The 14,024-nt window shown below is 52.4% G+C and overlaps 1 protein-coding gene across 1 annotated transcript in view; it reads right to left on the bottom strand.

Moving 5' to 3' along the window:
• Slc51a (solute carrier family 51 subunit alpha) overlaps positions 1-9,513 on the bottom strand; it is an 11,406-nt gene extending 1,893 nt beyond the window's left edge. Inside the window, exons 1-7 of the mRNA XM_010624000.2 lie at positions 9,257-9,513; positions 8,377-8,471; positions 1,974-2,128; positions 1,403-1,476; positions 941-1,099; positions 584-695; positions 172-318 (exon numbers count right to left, since the gene is read on the bottom strand). Of these exons, the coding sequence (XP_010622302.1) occupies positions 172-318; positions 584-695; positions 941-1,099; positions 1,403-1,476; positions 1,974-2,128; positions 8,377-8,471; positions 9,257-9,294 (780 nt within the window). The 5' untranslated portion in view covers positions 9,295-9,513. The remainder of the gene's footprint in view (positions 1-171; positions 319-583; positions 696-940; positions 1,100-1,402; positions 1,477-1,973; positions 2,129-8,376; positions 8,472-9,256) is intronic.
• Between the last annotated feature and the right edge of the window lie 4,511 nt (positions 9,514-14,024).

The raw sequence follows: 14,024 nt of genomic DNA, 5'->3' as shown, positions 1-14,024 counted from the left end.
AAAAAAAGCAAAAAAAAAAAAAAAAGGCAAGAGGCCATTTACCCACTCTCACGGGAAACCCAGTTAAGGGGAAGATTTTCAGTCCTGCTTTTAGCCTTTGTTCTTGCTGCCTCAGCCCAAGCGATTGTAGCTCTATTATGAAATAACTTTGCCCTCCAGGGGTATAGTTACCTGGAACAGAGCAAATTTGGCCCCAACATTCTGCTCGCCCAGGTGCAGCTTGGCCTGACGGAGGAGGATGGCCAGGGTCCAGAGAGCCAGCAAGGTGGACACGGCGAGCAGTGTGTTGATCCAGAGCGCAGTGCTCTTCTCTGAAATCTGGTGGCAGCCCGGAAGCAGTCAGGGAGGGAGCAGGCCCTGCCCTCCTCATATTCTCTCCCATGTTTCGGAAAATGATCAGAAGGCTGCAGTGCACTGGCCAACTCCAGCCTCGTCCCTCTCCCCTGGAGTCCCTGGACCTGAGCTTTTCCACAGCTTCCTTGGCCCTGGGGCCTGGGGCTGGGGCTGCTGGCGCCCGCTGTGCCTTCTGGGGCCCAAAGGTACCGAGTGATCTTGGACTTCACCACCCACTCCTCGGGCTTACATCTGCTGGATTGTAGATGCCGTCGGGGATGAGGAAGAGGCCGACCAGGCCCAGTGAGATCCTGAAGAAGGAGTACTGGAAAGGGCCCAGCATCAGCAGCTGCAGCTTCTTCCTGAGGGGAAGGGGGGCAGCACGTGGGCCCACACACCCACCCCAGATGCCTCTCCCCGCACAGACCCAACGGGGCTCCATGAGGCTGGGCACCCTCCTTGCCTCTCTCCCCTCCACACCAGCACCTGCCCTGGAGCCAAGGGTGTTGACCCCAGCGCGTCAGTCACAGGGGGCAGAGGGGCAAGGCGGCGGCTTCTCTCCCCTGTGAGCTGGGCATCTGCTCTCCCTTCCTCGGCTTTGCCTCACCTGGTGAGCAGCATGGGGGGGCAGCAGGGGCAGCAGCAGCAGCAGGGCCCCGTGTGTGTCCTCATCGGGGTGTCCTTCAGCGTCCTCAGCACCACTTCCTTTCCCCCAAAACCTTCCACCATGACCAGCATGAGCAGGTAAAAGCACACTGAGTAAAACCTGGGGCAGGGGAGAAGCAGGGCACAGGTGCATAGGGGCGGCGGAGGGAACACCCCGTTGCTGCCTGGAGACTAGAGTGGGTTAGGTGAGGAACACATCGGGATGGTGCTCTGGACTGTGACCGAGAGGAGGGGGAGAGGACTGGGCTGTGGGGACAAAGAGGTAACGGGAACACGCCCAAAGGAGGCCTGGGCAGAACCGGAACCGGACATTCGGAGCCTCGGGTCAGCACAGGCTGGAGGGCAGATTCCTGCACAGCAGGATCAGAGGCGCGGGCGCGAGGCCTAGGCAGCGGACACTCACGAGACAACGGCCATTTCCACGAGTGTGAGCGCGCGAGGGATCCAGAGACCGAAGCAGCAGAACACAGACACCACCTGCGTGCGGAGGAGCAGGCAGCAGTTAGGGCAAGGAGAGGCGAGGGTGTGTGTGTGGCTGCGGCACAGCTGCGACCTGCGAGGCCAAGCTCCATCCCCAGCACCAAAATACGCAGTAGAAAGCAAAGGTTGCCACTGGAATAATAAATGGAAACCAACAAACCAGGTGATGGTCATAGGGAAAAGTCATCCCCTCCCGCACTCTGGGGAACCACTGCCTGCCCTGTGTTTGGCTTTTGTTTTGTTTCTGAGATGGGGCCGCACTGTATAGCCCAGGCTGGCCTTGAGCTTGGGGTCACCTTCCTGCCTCAGCCTCTGGAGTGCTGTGTGCCTGGGGTGCAGCAGGCTCTCCTCCACTTGTTCACACCCTTGGAACTGGAGCTGCTGGCCGGGCTTCCGGCTCCCGCCCCCATCCCGGTGGCAGGGCCAGGCGGACTCAGCCAACAGACTGGCGTTAGAGGCCTTCCCAGACAGTCCCGCCTCCTTCCAACCCTCACCGTGGGTGCAGAGCTGCTCCACAGCAGGGTTCTGCGCTTGATTGGACAGCCGGTGTTCTTGTGCAGGTAGATGGCGTCCTCCAGGAAGATGCCCACCGACCCCAGAGCCAGGAGGGTCATGATGACCGTGAGGGTCACTTCCATGGGGCTCAGGACTACAGTGGAGGGAGGAAAGGCCAGTGAGCGGAGCAGGAGCTCAGTTGTCCCTGCAGGCTGTGTAACTTCAAACAATGGTTCTGAGCCTTTTTCAAATGGGACTTTCAGAAGCTGGGCATGGTGGCACACACCTGTACTATAATCCCAGCACTCAGGAGGCTGAGGCAGGAGGATTACCTCAAATTTGAAGCCAGGCTGGGCTCCATAGTGTGTTCAAGACCAGGCTGGACTATATGGTGAGACGCTGTCTCAAAAAACAAAAAATAAAGTGATCGTGGACATAAAACCTACCATACATCAAAATAATTCCAGCTGGCTTAAAGAGATGTCTTTGGAAATCAAATGGGGAAATTAGGGAAAGAGTTGTGTGTTCATTGAAACACTGGGGAGGGAAGACCAGCCTAAGCATCAGAGTAATCCCAAAATTTACAAAGAGAGTAATAGTCAAATTCAATATCAAAAGTTCCAATTCCTCAATGTTAAAAGAAAAAAGAAGCAGGAAAATATTTTTTAATAATGTACACTCAGGTTTAAGATCTTTATTGCTTGGGGCTGGGGATTTAGCTCAGTGGTTCCACGCCCACATTGCAAGGGCAAGGTCCTGAGTTCGATCCCCAGTACTGGGGAAAAAATTAGTGGTAAAAACAGAGAAGGCTCCTGCAGACAAATGGGCAAATGATACCTCGCTAAGAGCACGTGGGAAAATATTCCAGAGTGTATGATGTGGTTGACTGGCAGCTTTAAATTAGAAACAAATGCCCAACCATACGGGAAATATTAAGTAAATCACTCAATAAAGTAATATACAGGTGTGAAAATATGTACATGCCATAAAAATCTTTGCAATGAATATGGAATAATTTATTTTGAAAATATTACCACGAATATAGATTTGGTAGCTTGATTTACATGAAAGGTGCCCCCCAAAACTCTGGCAGAGTTTATTAAAATTAAACATTCGCCTGTCCTATGGCCCAGCAATTCCATCCCCAGACACACAGCCCATAGAATGCAGCAGTTAAAATCCCCACAGAAACGTTGCCAGCAGAATGACTCAAAACAGCCCCTCTAGGAGCTTGCGTGACCTCCAGGGAGCGTGCAGGCCAGTGCGTGGTGACTATTCCCACAGTCCACACAGCACAACAGATTCACCGCAGAAACGGGGCCAGGATGATGGAGGCAGCGGAGGGGAGCCAGGGCCCATACTCTGTGCTCAGGCAAAGTTGGTGGTGGTGGGGCATCCACTCGGAGGAGGACGCTCGATGGCGTGACCTGGGCTGTGCCAGTGAGGGTGCTCGAGACCCTGCGGCTGCTCAAAGGATTTGTATCTTTGCGTGACGGCTTTATGAATTTTTTTTAGAGGCAAAATTAACGCAGCTCTTTTTTGTTTGTGCTGCGATGGAACTCAGGTCCTCGTGTTTATAAGGCACATAGTGGCACCACTGAGCTAAAAATCCTGGCCCCGGCTTTGGGTTTTTGAAGCAAGATCTCCTTATGTAGGTCAGGCAGGCAGTGATCCTCCTGCCTCAGCCTCCCAAGTGCTGGGATGACAGCATGTACCACCACATCTGGCTAAACCTGAACTGTTTTTTTATAATAGAAATGTTTAGTTCCGAGAAAATAGAGATAAAAGGTAAAGTCCAGATAGGAAAAAAACAAAATGATTTCTAAACATTGACCCTGCATTACTGGGAGTGATCACTGCCAGCCCAACGGCTCCATGCCGCTACGCTGGACCTTGGGTCACCGAGTGCGACCCCTTCACTTTCCCACATGACAGCCTCCTCACGAGAGGGTCTCTAGGGTGGGTGCTCTCCACACCCGGCCTCCTGCGCTCAGACCGTGCTGCGGGAGATGGGCCCGGGGCGCTCTGCCCTCGGAAAGGACCTGGAGCTGGGCCGGGGAACGAGGTGGGCAGGGCATGGGTTACGGTGACGCCTGCGGAAACCCTCTTTACCCCGAAGTCGGCCCACACAACAAAGCAGCGCGGCCCACCCTGTCTCTGCGCCTTGAGGCTTAGGATTTCACGACCATTCCTCCGTCCTCCTGGCCAGGTGCCCGAGTGCCCAGTGGTCAGCAGCTCACCAGTGGCTGTGCGGGGCGATCCCCGGAGGGAGGAATCCCAGGGATGTTCTGTCTCCCAGTGCCTGGAACAGGGACTGCTCCCAAGTACTGGTGGAATGACAGAAACCTCTCTGCACCGATTCCTCCTGCCACCCCCATTTTAGAGGCTTCGGCAGGAACAGGCTTGGAAAGTCAAGCACCTCACCGGGGGACGGAGCCAGGAATAAAGCAGTTCCTGATTCAAAGCCCAGACTCAAAGCCATCCCACACGGACTTGGTGTGTGTTCTCCTGGCTACAGAGGTGCATAAAGATGGGAGGGGCCAGGTGGCACTGGAGTGATCACAGCACTCAGGAAGCTGAGGCAGGAGAGTCACCACAAGCTCGAGCCCAGCCTGGGCTACACTGTAAGACCCTGTCTCAAAAGACAAAAAACAGCTGGGGATGTAGCTCAGCTACACTGTGTGGCAAGTGGAAAGGTCCTGAGTTTGATCCTCAGTACAAAAAAAAAAAAAAAAAGCCCCAAAAAACCCCAAACCCTCTATTTTCATAAATCATTCCTTAGTTGTAATGTTCCAAGGAAGGCACTTTGGAAAATACTTTACATCTGATCATTTTGAATATAACTTTAGCAACTGTAAATTTTTTTTCAGATTTCATTCATTTTTTTCTGTGAAAGCCTTTATGTTGTAGCTACTAGCAACTGTAAATTTTGCATTATGTCTAGAGTAGATTAGAATACTTTTTTAAAAAATGAAAATAGGGCTGGGGATTTAGCTGAGTGGTTCCACCGCCTGCCTCACAAGCACAAAGTCCAGAGTTCCATCTAAAAAAAAAAAAAAAAAAAAAAAAAAAAAGAAAGAAAGAAAAGAAAGCAACATAAGAACATGATGTAAAATTTTGGAAAAAGGAATCAGCCATAATTTCAGCTTCTTCCTTCAAGAACATTCTTGTGTAGTCTCTTCCTAGAGGTTAGGAGCCAGTGGAATCAGACCGGAGGTGAAAGGCCGCCTCTGCCTCTGGAGAATCCTGCAGGGTGCCGGATTCAGGATTCGCTGGGGCAGAGTGCCCGGTGCATGATGTTAGATCAACAGAAAGCAGCTACTAAGAAACATCTGATTAAGGGGCCTACAGGGTACTGTGTAAAACTGTATATTTTTTTTCATCTAACATTTCAGCAGTCTTTCCAAATCTATTTTTATAATTATTTTAAAATTATAAAATATTTTAAAATAGAGACTAGAACAAGAATTAACATAACCACAATCCATTTTAACTTGTAAGATATTGCTGCTTTTGTTTCACAGTTATTTATGAAAATAAAATATTACAGATACTTTTTTTTTTCTTTTTTGTAATGATGCCTTGCTATATAGTCCAGGCTGGCCTTGAACTCACAGCAATCCTGCTGCCTCAGCCTTCTATGTGCTGGGATTATAGGCATGTGCCACCATGCCCGGCTGTATTACCTAACATTTTAAAAACCTATCTAAATTACTGGGCGTGGTGGCGCACACCTGTAATTCCAGCACTCGGGAAGCTGAGGCAGGAGGATCACTGTGCGTTCGAGACCAGCCTGAGCCACATAGTGAGTTCCAGGTCAGTCTAAACTATGGGGTCTCAAAACCCCCCAAAAAACAAAAACAAAGACAAAACTATCTAAATCACATCATCCTGCAAAACACTTTTTCTACCTAACCTTGTTTTCCTGAGTTCTGCTATTTTCATTGTGACAAACACGCTGCAGTCAGCATTCCTGGATGTGTCCCCTTGGCACATGTAGCGCTACTTTGTGACTCACACCTAGGGTTAAAACAGCTGGGCTGCCAAGGGTGGTGGCGCACGCCTGTAATCCCAGCACTCGGGAGGCTGAGAGGATTGCCGAGAGTTCAAGACCAGCCTGGGCTACATAGTGAGTTCCGGGCCAGCTTGGATTATATAGTAAAATCCTGTCTCAACAAAACGAACAAACAAACAAAAAGCCCTCAAAACTACGATGCTGGGCGGGGGGTGAGGACTTTCAGTCTCAGCGGTATCATCACACTGTAGAGTGGATGCATTCATCCATACTCCTCAGGCAGTGCGTGGGGACCACGTTCCAATGAGCACCCACCAGCGCTTGGGTGGGGACCTAAGCGTAACTGTGGCCTCCTTGCTTGGAAGCACCGTTTTGCCCATCAGGGTGACACTGACGTGCTTCCCAAACACAGTAGGGTGAACAAAATTACTTAAGATAGTCACCCAGGCTGGACATCAGGGTGCACACCTGTAATCCCAGCACTTGAGAGGCTGAGGCAGGAGAATTGCCACGAGTTTGAGGCCACCCTGGGTAGTGAGTTCTAGCCCAGCCTCAACTATATAATGAGACCTTGTCTTGAAAAAACCAAACCAAACCAAACAACCTGATTTTTAAAGATTTTTCCAGAATAGCTCTTTCTTAAATAATGATTTAAGAAATGATTTGCCAGGTGTGGTGGCGCACACCTGTAAGCCCCGCACTCGGGAGGCTGAGGCAGAAGGATCTCCATGAGTTCAAGGCCAGCCTGAACTACACAGTGAGACCCTCTCTCAAGAACAGAAAAAACAAACAAACAGAAACCACACACACAGATTTAAGAAACCATGGCAGTTACGAAGGAAGCAAGGAGATTCAGCACGGCCTCCATCCTCTCCCTCCTTCCCGATCCTGGGTCACCGCTTTGGCCCCGACATCTGAACACTGCCCGCTCCCTACCCTTGTCCGGGTGCTCACGAATTCCACTTGCCTTCCCTCCTCCCTTCTCCGCAGGGCAACAACCTCTCATCTCCCTGCTTCTCAAGCCCTCTCCCAAGTCCACCCTGATTACTGATTAACGTCCCCACGCTGCCCAGCCCCACCTAGCTCTTCCGCTCTGGGAGAAAGTACAGGCTCAGCCGATGCAGCATTCCTGCCCTGCTCCCCCACCACAGCCTTGAATCCTGCCGGACCCAGCTCCCCCGTGTCTCATTTAGCTACCAACGCCACCTGCGTGGCACCCCCGGGGCCCACCTGCTCTCCTCCCCTGACTGCCAGACCCAGATGGTCCCCTACTTCAGTCCCATTAGGCCCTCTCTTCCCACATTTTAAAGCCGAGCACTGTGAGAGCTATTTTGTTGTGCTGTAAGGGACGGTCCTGGGCGCTGCAGGAGACTTAGCAGCCTCCTGGCCTCTGGCCACCAGACATCGGCGGCAACCTCCCGTGTGGCAACCCAAACCGTAGCCAGACCTTGCCCAATGTCCCCTGAGCCGAGAGCCACCTGTGTGAGGGAGACTTGGCCACCAGCTGCACTCTGAGCCGGAGGTTCCCGAGCGGGGTAGAGTAGCCCCTGGTGGCACCAAGCCCCGCGCACCAGATGGCATCTCGGGGCAGCCTGGCAGATGGCAGCACGGGCGAGGGTCCAGAGCAGTGGGAGCGGAGCTGTGGCCCGAGGGCAGCCACCCCACGTCCCTAGCACCTGACAGCACCACGCTTGAGGGGACAGCAGGCAGGGCCCGGAGAAGCACAGGGTGAAACGGAGATTCCTACTCCACAGCTCAGAGGCCGGGATCACGCAGCAGGAAAACAACATGCACGCAAGGCGTTGGCTAGAGATGCAGGGCTTGGAGTCTCTGTCTCCCCGTGCAGGGAATGAACTGAGTCCCATCCACGCCTTTCACTTTGAAAAGCAACTCAGCCGTGGGCCGGGGATTTAGCTCAGTGGTGCCACCGTCCGCCTTGCAAGCAAAGGTCCCGAGTTTGATTCCCTGGTACCAAAAAACCAAAAACCACAAAAGCTCAGCCATAAGATCAAGCTCATGGCTTACAACAACCACTGCTGGGGGTGCTGAGGCTCCTCTCCCGAGGGGGGGCTTGGGGGTTTTTCGTTTGTCTGTTTGAGACAGGGTCTGGTTATGTAGTTTTCAGGCTGGCCTTGAACTCAGGGTAGCCCTCTTCCCTTAGCCTCCAGAGTCCTGGGATTATAGGCCAGAGGACCTGTGGGACTTGAATCGTTTGGGGAGTTGACCTCAGCCATTACGGATGTGAAGCCGGCCAGCCCAGGCTGTCCAGGCCAGCCCACGCGGGCCCGCTGCTCCCCAGCTCCCAGCTGTCCTGACTTCCGACTGGGGTGCTCAGCTCCCCGTCCCCTCCTCCTGGGACTATCCCTGTTGGGCTGGGGGAGACTCACCTTGCAGGAGCTGGGCTGCCGTGGGAGGGTATGAGAAGCAGGCAGCTGGGACACTGTAATTGGTTCTCAGCACTTCCAGCAGCTCTGCTGTGTACCTGAAGAGACAGAACTGCGTTTCAATCATGGGGCTGGGAGTTGGTGATTGAACCCACGCCTCTGCACTGAGCTACATCCCCAGCCCTTTTCTTGTTTGAGGCAGGCTCTCACTGTCACTAAGCTACCCGAGCTGGGCTCAAACTAGCAAGCCTCCTGCCTCAGCCTCCCAGATTGCTGGGATCATAAGCATGTGCCAACCACCTGCTTCCTGGAGAGGAGTGTGTAAGATAAGGTGTGTAAGATGAGCTGCCAGCTGCCTGGGCAGGCCCGGCTGCAGTGCCCAAAGAATTCCCAGTTCTTTCACTTCCTCAGGGCAGAGCCCAGAGGCTGGCTGGAAAGAAGGAGTCAGGGAAAAAGTAGCCCTGTGCATGAGGGAGGGCCCTGACGGCCAGGGCTTCAGGAACTCTTCTACAGCTTCTCCTCTAGGACCTTCTTCTTCTCTTTTCTTTGGAGTCAGGGTCTCACCATGCAGTCCAGGCTCGAACTCACAGTGATCCTCCTGCCTCAGCCTCCCAAGTGCTGGGATTATAGGCGTGGGTCACCACGCCTGGCTTGTCTGGGATCTTTCTTTTCCTAGCCTTCAGGACAGAGCTGAAGTCCTGAAGGGGTCCCAGGCTGCCCCATCCCAGGTTCCCTAAAGACTCAGGGCACAGCTGGGCCACTTAGCCCTGTCGTGAGTCTGTAAGTCAAAGGGTGAGGAGGCAGGGAGGGGCAGGCCAGTGCGCTAGGGGCCACTGTTGCTTAGCAATGGGCTGCCAGCCCAGGGCTTGCTGCCCTCACTCACCTGGGGTCAAGATTTATCTGAGTCCTGTCTGGGTCCATCGTTTGCTTTCTCTCAGGCAGGCAGGGTGGGGAGGGAGAGGCACTGAGGGGCTTCTGCTGGCTGCTGGCTGCTGGCCTTTTCCAGAGCACCAGGCTGGGGCAGGGTGAGTGAGAAGATCGTCCCCTCCAGCGCCCTCCCTCCTTGGGCCTCCAGTGCCAACCTGCCTTCTCCAGAGCTCACCCTGGAGGAATTTGATCCCGGGCTTCCCGGCTCTGGCTCCTCCCCGTCCTTAGGCGAGGTTCCTCCTGCCTCAGGGATGAAGGCCTTGGCCCACCCCCTTCTGCATCCTCCTCTATGTGGGAGACAGAGCTCCTCCTGCTGGCTGGGCTGGGGACAAAGTGCTACTCCTCTTGCTCACCCGGTCAGGAGGTCTCCTGGAGAGGGGAGCTGGGGCTCGGGCCTGGCCGTGCCTGCTGCCGTGGACTGCAGCGTGGAGGGGAGTCCCTGGCCAGCCCAGGTGGGTCGATGACAGGCACATCTGGGCAGACGCTAGGCCCGAAGTCAGCCAAGAGGAAGCCGCATTTCTCAGGTGTACAGTGAGAATGCTGAATGTTTCGACAGATTAAAAAACTGCCAAGTTTTGTGCTCGTGAACTGTTTGATTGGCTGCTGGTGCCTCTTCCTTCTTCAAATCAATTTAAACCCTACTGAGGCCAAACTGTGAGTTCCTCCCAAGGTTCCCAGCATGGAGCCTGGCACATACGAAGAGCTTCTTAGATTTTGGATGTTTAGCAGATAAAGTCACAGCAGGAGCAGCAGCTGACGCTGAAACAGGGTCTTGCTATGTCGTCCAGGGTGGCCTTGAACTCATGGGTGATCCTCCTGCCTCAGCCTCCTGAGTGCTGGGATGACAGATGTGCACCACGACGCCCAGCCCACATGTACTGGTCAAGCACGGTGTCCCAGGTGGTACGGAAGTGTCGCACGCTCCTCATCCATGCCACAATCACTCATAAAGGGCGCTCCATCTTCATTCTCATTTTACAGATAAGGAAGCTGAGGGCAAGTGAGTTTAGGAAACTGGGCTAGAGGTTGAGGGGTGTGGAGAGGGCCAGTCTCTGTGGTGGTTTGGGGACAATTTTTTTGTTTTGTTTTGTTTTGTTTGAGACAGGGTTTCACTTTGTAGTTCAGGCTGGCCTTGCACTCACTATGTAACCTAGGCTGGCTGAGAACTCTTGGTGATCCTCTTGCCTCAGCCTCCAACTTCTGGGAGCAAAGGCATGTGCCACCATGCCCAGCTTGGGACTATTTCAGACGAGAGAAAAGGGCCCCTGAGAGGGTGGGAAGAGCAGGTTCTGGGAAAGCAGGTGCAGGACAGGAAGCCTTGCTGACCTGGTGCCGTCTCTTGTCCCCAACACCTCAGAAGAACTCTCAAGGGGGAGCAGGGTCCCCAACTTTGCCTTCCTCTGAAGCACAGTTCTCGGGCAGGACAGTATGACGACCTGGGAGTTTCAAGGGCCCCCTGAGGTGGAAACGGAGGCAGGAAAAGGAAACAGGGCACTGACCCCCCAGGCAATGACCTCAGCCCCACCCTGACCCAGGCACACGCTGACTCAGCTTCTTCCAGCGGCGTCTGCCCGAACGTTCCAGGTTATTGTTCTGGCATGGTGAGAGGCCTTGAGCGCAAAACCCCTGAACTTTAGACTTCCCTGGAGCAGATAACAGGGTGCCCGGGACCTGCCCCAAACTTCTTCAGGACAGGGTTGACAGCGGGAGGGGACAGTGGCTTGAGAGAGATGGGATGTCCTCGGGATGGGCAGCCAATGAGGGGGCAGGAAGGGTGAGGCTCTGTCCCTCCCGGGTCCCTAAGCAGCTGCAGTCTCTCTCAAGTGGCCCTCAGATTAGAGCAGGGCCACCCCAAGTCAAGGCCAGGCCCCCACCACCAAGGCTTGGCCCAAGAGGACAGATGGGCAGAACTAGGTTCCTCTCTCCTCAGTTCTGGGCTTTGTTAGTCTAATACTGACTTTCAGAGCCAAGAAAAATAAATCCTTTTTACCCTCCTGCTTTTTTGCGGGGAGGGGGGCTTAATGTTTCTCACAAAATTGTATAATAATATTACTTTCATTTTGACTTTCTTTGAAAAAGTCATTTCTAAAACATCAAAAACAAAATATCAAGCGGTGCATGGGGGCGTTATAATAATATTACTTTCATTTTGACTTTCTTTGAAAAAGTCATTTCTAAAACATCAAAAACAAAATATCAAGCGGGGCATGGGGGCGTACCCCTGTAATCCCAGCACTTGGGAGGCTGAGGCAGGAGGATCGCTGTGAGTTCAAGACCAGCCTGAGCTACATAGTGAGTTCTGGGTCAGTCTCAACTTCATAATGAGACCCTGTCTCAAACCCACCCCCCCAAAAAAACCCCACAATATATCGTTTCTTCAGTTTTCCACAGGACTCCTTAAGTATTTGATATTTAAAGACCATTTCTCTTTTTTATTTTATTTTATTTTTAAATTTTATTTTTTTATTTTGCTGGCCTTGAATGTGAAGCAGTCTTCCTGGCTCAGCCTCCTGAGTACTGAGATTACACTATGCCGGATCTCTTTTTACATTTAATTTAATTTTTTTTTAAAAAAAAAAAACAGGGTCCTGCTATTTAGCCCAGGCTGGCCTTGAAGCCCTGGCTGCCACTTCTATCTCTCTCCCCATGGATTCCTCTGTTCTGGCCACTTCCTGTGGACGAACCACGCAGGGCCCCTACCACTCCTGTGAGTTGGGGCTTCCAATTCAGACAGTAGCTCTGGGAGATGGAGTCCAAGAGGTCACAGGAGGAACCCGAAGGAGACTGCCGACAGGCGGGCACTCTGAACCTCTTGGAGACCCTCCTCCACGGCATGGTGCCTATGGTTTTGAGCCTCTGCCATCCAGCTGGTAGCTTTTCTTCCTTTATCAGGGTCCTGATATGGTCACTCAGACCGATATGGAACTGGGAAAATGGCTACATTTGCCAAATCAGTTCTGCAGCAGGCTGAAGGGTTCTGAAGCCACCTCTCGGCACCCACTTGAGAAGTTAGCAGATTCAGAGGTCTGGGCATTAGCGGCTTCCTGGGCAACCTCTGCCATGTCTACAATGGGGGCACCAGCCATTGTGTGTCCCAAAGATAAGATCTAAACTTGAAAATAATCAGCCTTGAAAACTAGAAATCAAAAATGCCAGTACTGGGCCAGGTGAGGCGGCATGCACCTGTCATCCCAGTACTCAGGAGGATCAGGAGGCTGAGGCAGGAGGATCATCATGAGTGCCAGGCTATCCTGGGCTACACAGTAAATTCAAGGCTATCCAGAAAGAAAGGAAGGAGAGAGAGAGAGAGAGAGAGAGAGAGAGGGAGAGAGAGAAGGGTAACCACCTCTTCTGACCAGGCCCTACCTCCTAATAGGAAAATTACCAACCAAACATGTGAGGCATTGGGGCCATTTTAGGTCTGAGCCCTAACAGTAGCCCTTGACTGGAGATTTCTGTCTCCCAACTACATCAAGATACTTGTGCTGATGAAATCCTAGGCCATGGCTTCAAGGACCAGATCTGTGACATATTGCAAAAATTCAACATCAATACCCACTTTTGTATTGGTGCATTTTATTGGTACATGATGATAACGCTCATCACAAGGGTTTTACTTACACGTGATGCGCGCCGCTTCTTTTCCTCCAGTCTCCTCCCCTTCCCTCGATCCCTTACGCTCCTTATTTACAAAAGCTTTGTTTTCTTTTTCCTTCTGTTCTCTTTTAATACATTTTACTGTGTTTTACCCCTCCCATTCCCCTCCCCTCCCGATGTACAAAAGCTTGTTTCCAGCTGGGGATTTAGCTCAGTGGCACCACATTTTCCTCCCAAGCCCAAGGCCCTGAGTTCGATCCCCAGTACCAGACAGAACAAAAGCTTGTTTCCATTTCTCTCCTATTTTCACTTCTATCCTGTCCCTTCTCTCCTTCCCCTCTTCCTTGTTACCTTCCCCTTTGAACATTTTCTCCCATTTCCCAATATCTTTTATACAGTCTGGTCCTTATTGCCACGTTGGGTTCGGTGCCTCACACTGGAGAAACAATGCAGTATTGAAACGTGTGTCCGATTTATTTCACTGAACAGCGTGGTCCCAAGGGTTTCCGTCCATTTAGTGAGAAATGTCTCAAGCCTACTCGTTATGGCAGAGTAGTGCTCCATTGTGAAAACAAACAAAAACCCAAAACCACATCATCTTTACCCGTTTGTCAGTTGCTTTAGCTGTCACAAACTGTGCTGCTGTGGCCATGGGTGAGCATGTATCGCTGTGGTGTGATGCTTTTAACTCTCTCAGGAAGGTGCCAAGAAGGGGAACAGCTGGGTCAAATGGAAACTAGTTTTAGTTTTGTTTTTGTTTTAGAGACACCTGTGGAACTTTATTGCAGCACTGATTTTTTAAATTCTCTCCTAATACTGGAGACTGAACCCGCAGCCTTGGTGAGGACCTGCATGCCCAGCACCTTTTTCCTTTAATAAATTTTAGTTTGGTTTCTACAGGACACAAACACAGAAGGATCACACCTAACATCTTCATCGTATTCAGCACCCTCTCCCCCTCCACAGCTCCCTCCCGACTGAACATTTTTCCAGTTCTGCGGGGAGCTTGGTCCCGTGCAGCTCAGGACCCTCCAACTCGCTCTGCCGCCGGGCCGGACCCCACAGCCCTCAGGCTTCCCACCTCCCGGCTGCTGGGCCCCCCACCGTGGCTCAGGCCTCCGGGGTCC

The sequence above is a fragment of the Fukomys damarensis genome, unplaced genomic scaffold, assembly GCF_012274545.1.
Source record: "Fukomys damarensis isolate Sample0158 unplaced genomic scaffold, DMR_v1.0_HiC HiC_scaffold_12, whole genome shotgun sequence".
In the NCBI taxonomy this organism is placed as follows: Eukaryota; Metazoa; Chordata; class Mammalia; order Rodentia; family Bathyergidae; genus Fukomys; species Fukomys damarensis.
The sequence above is the reverse complement of the archived record's forward strand: the minus strand, read 5'-3'. Positions and strand labels throughout refer to the sequence as shown.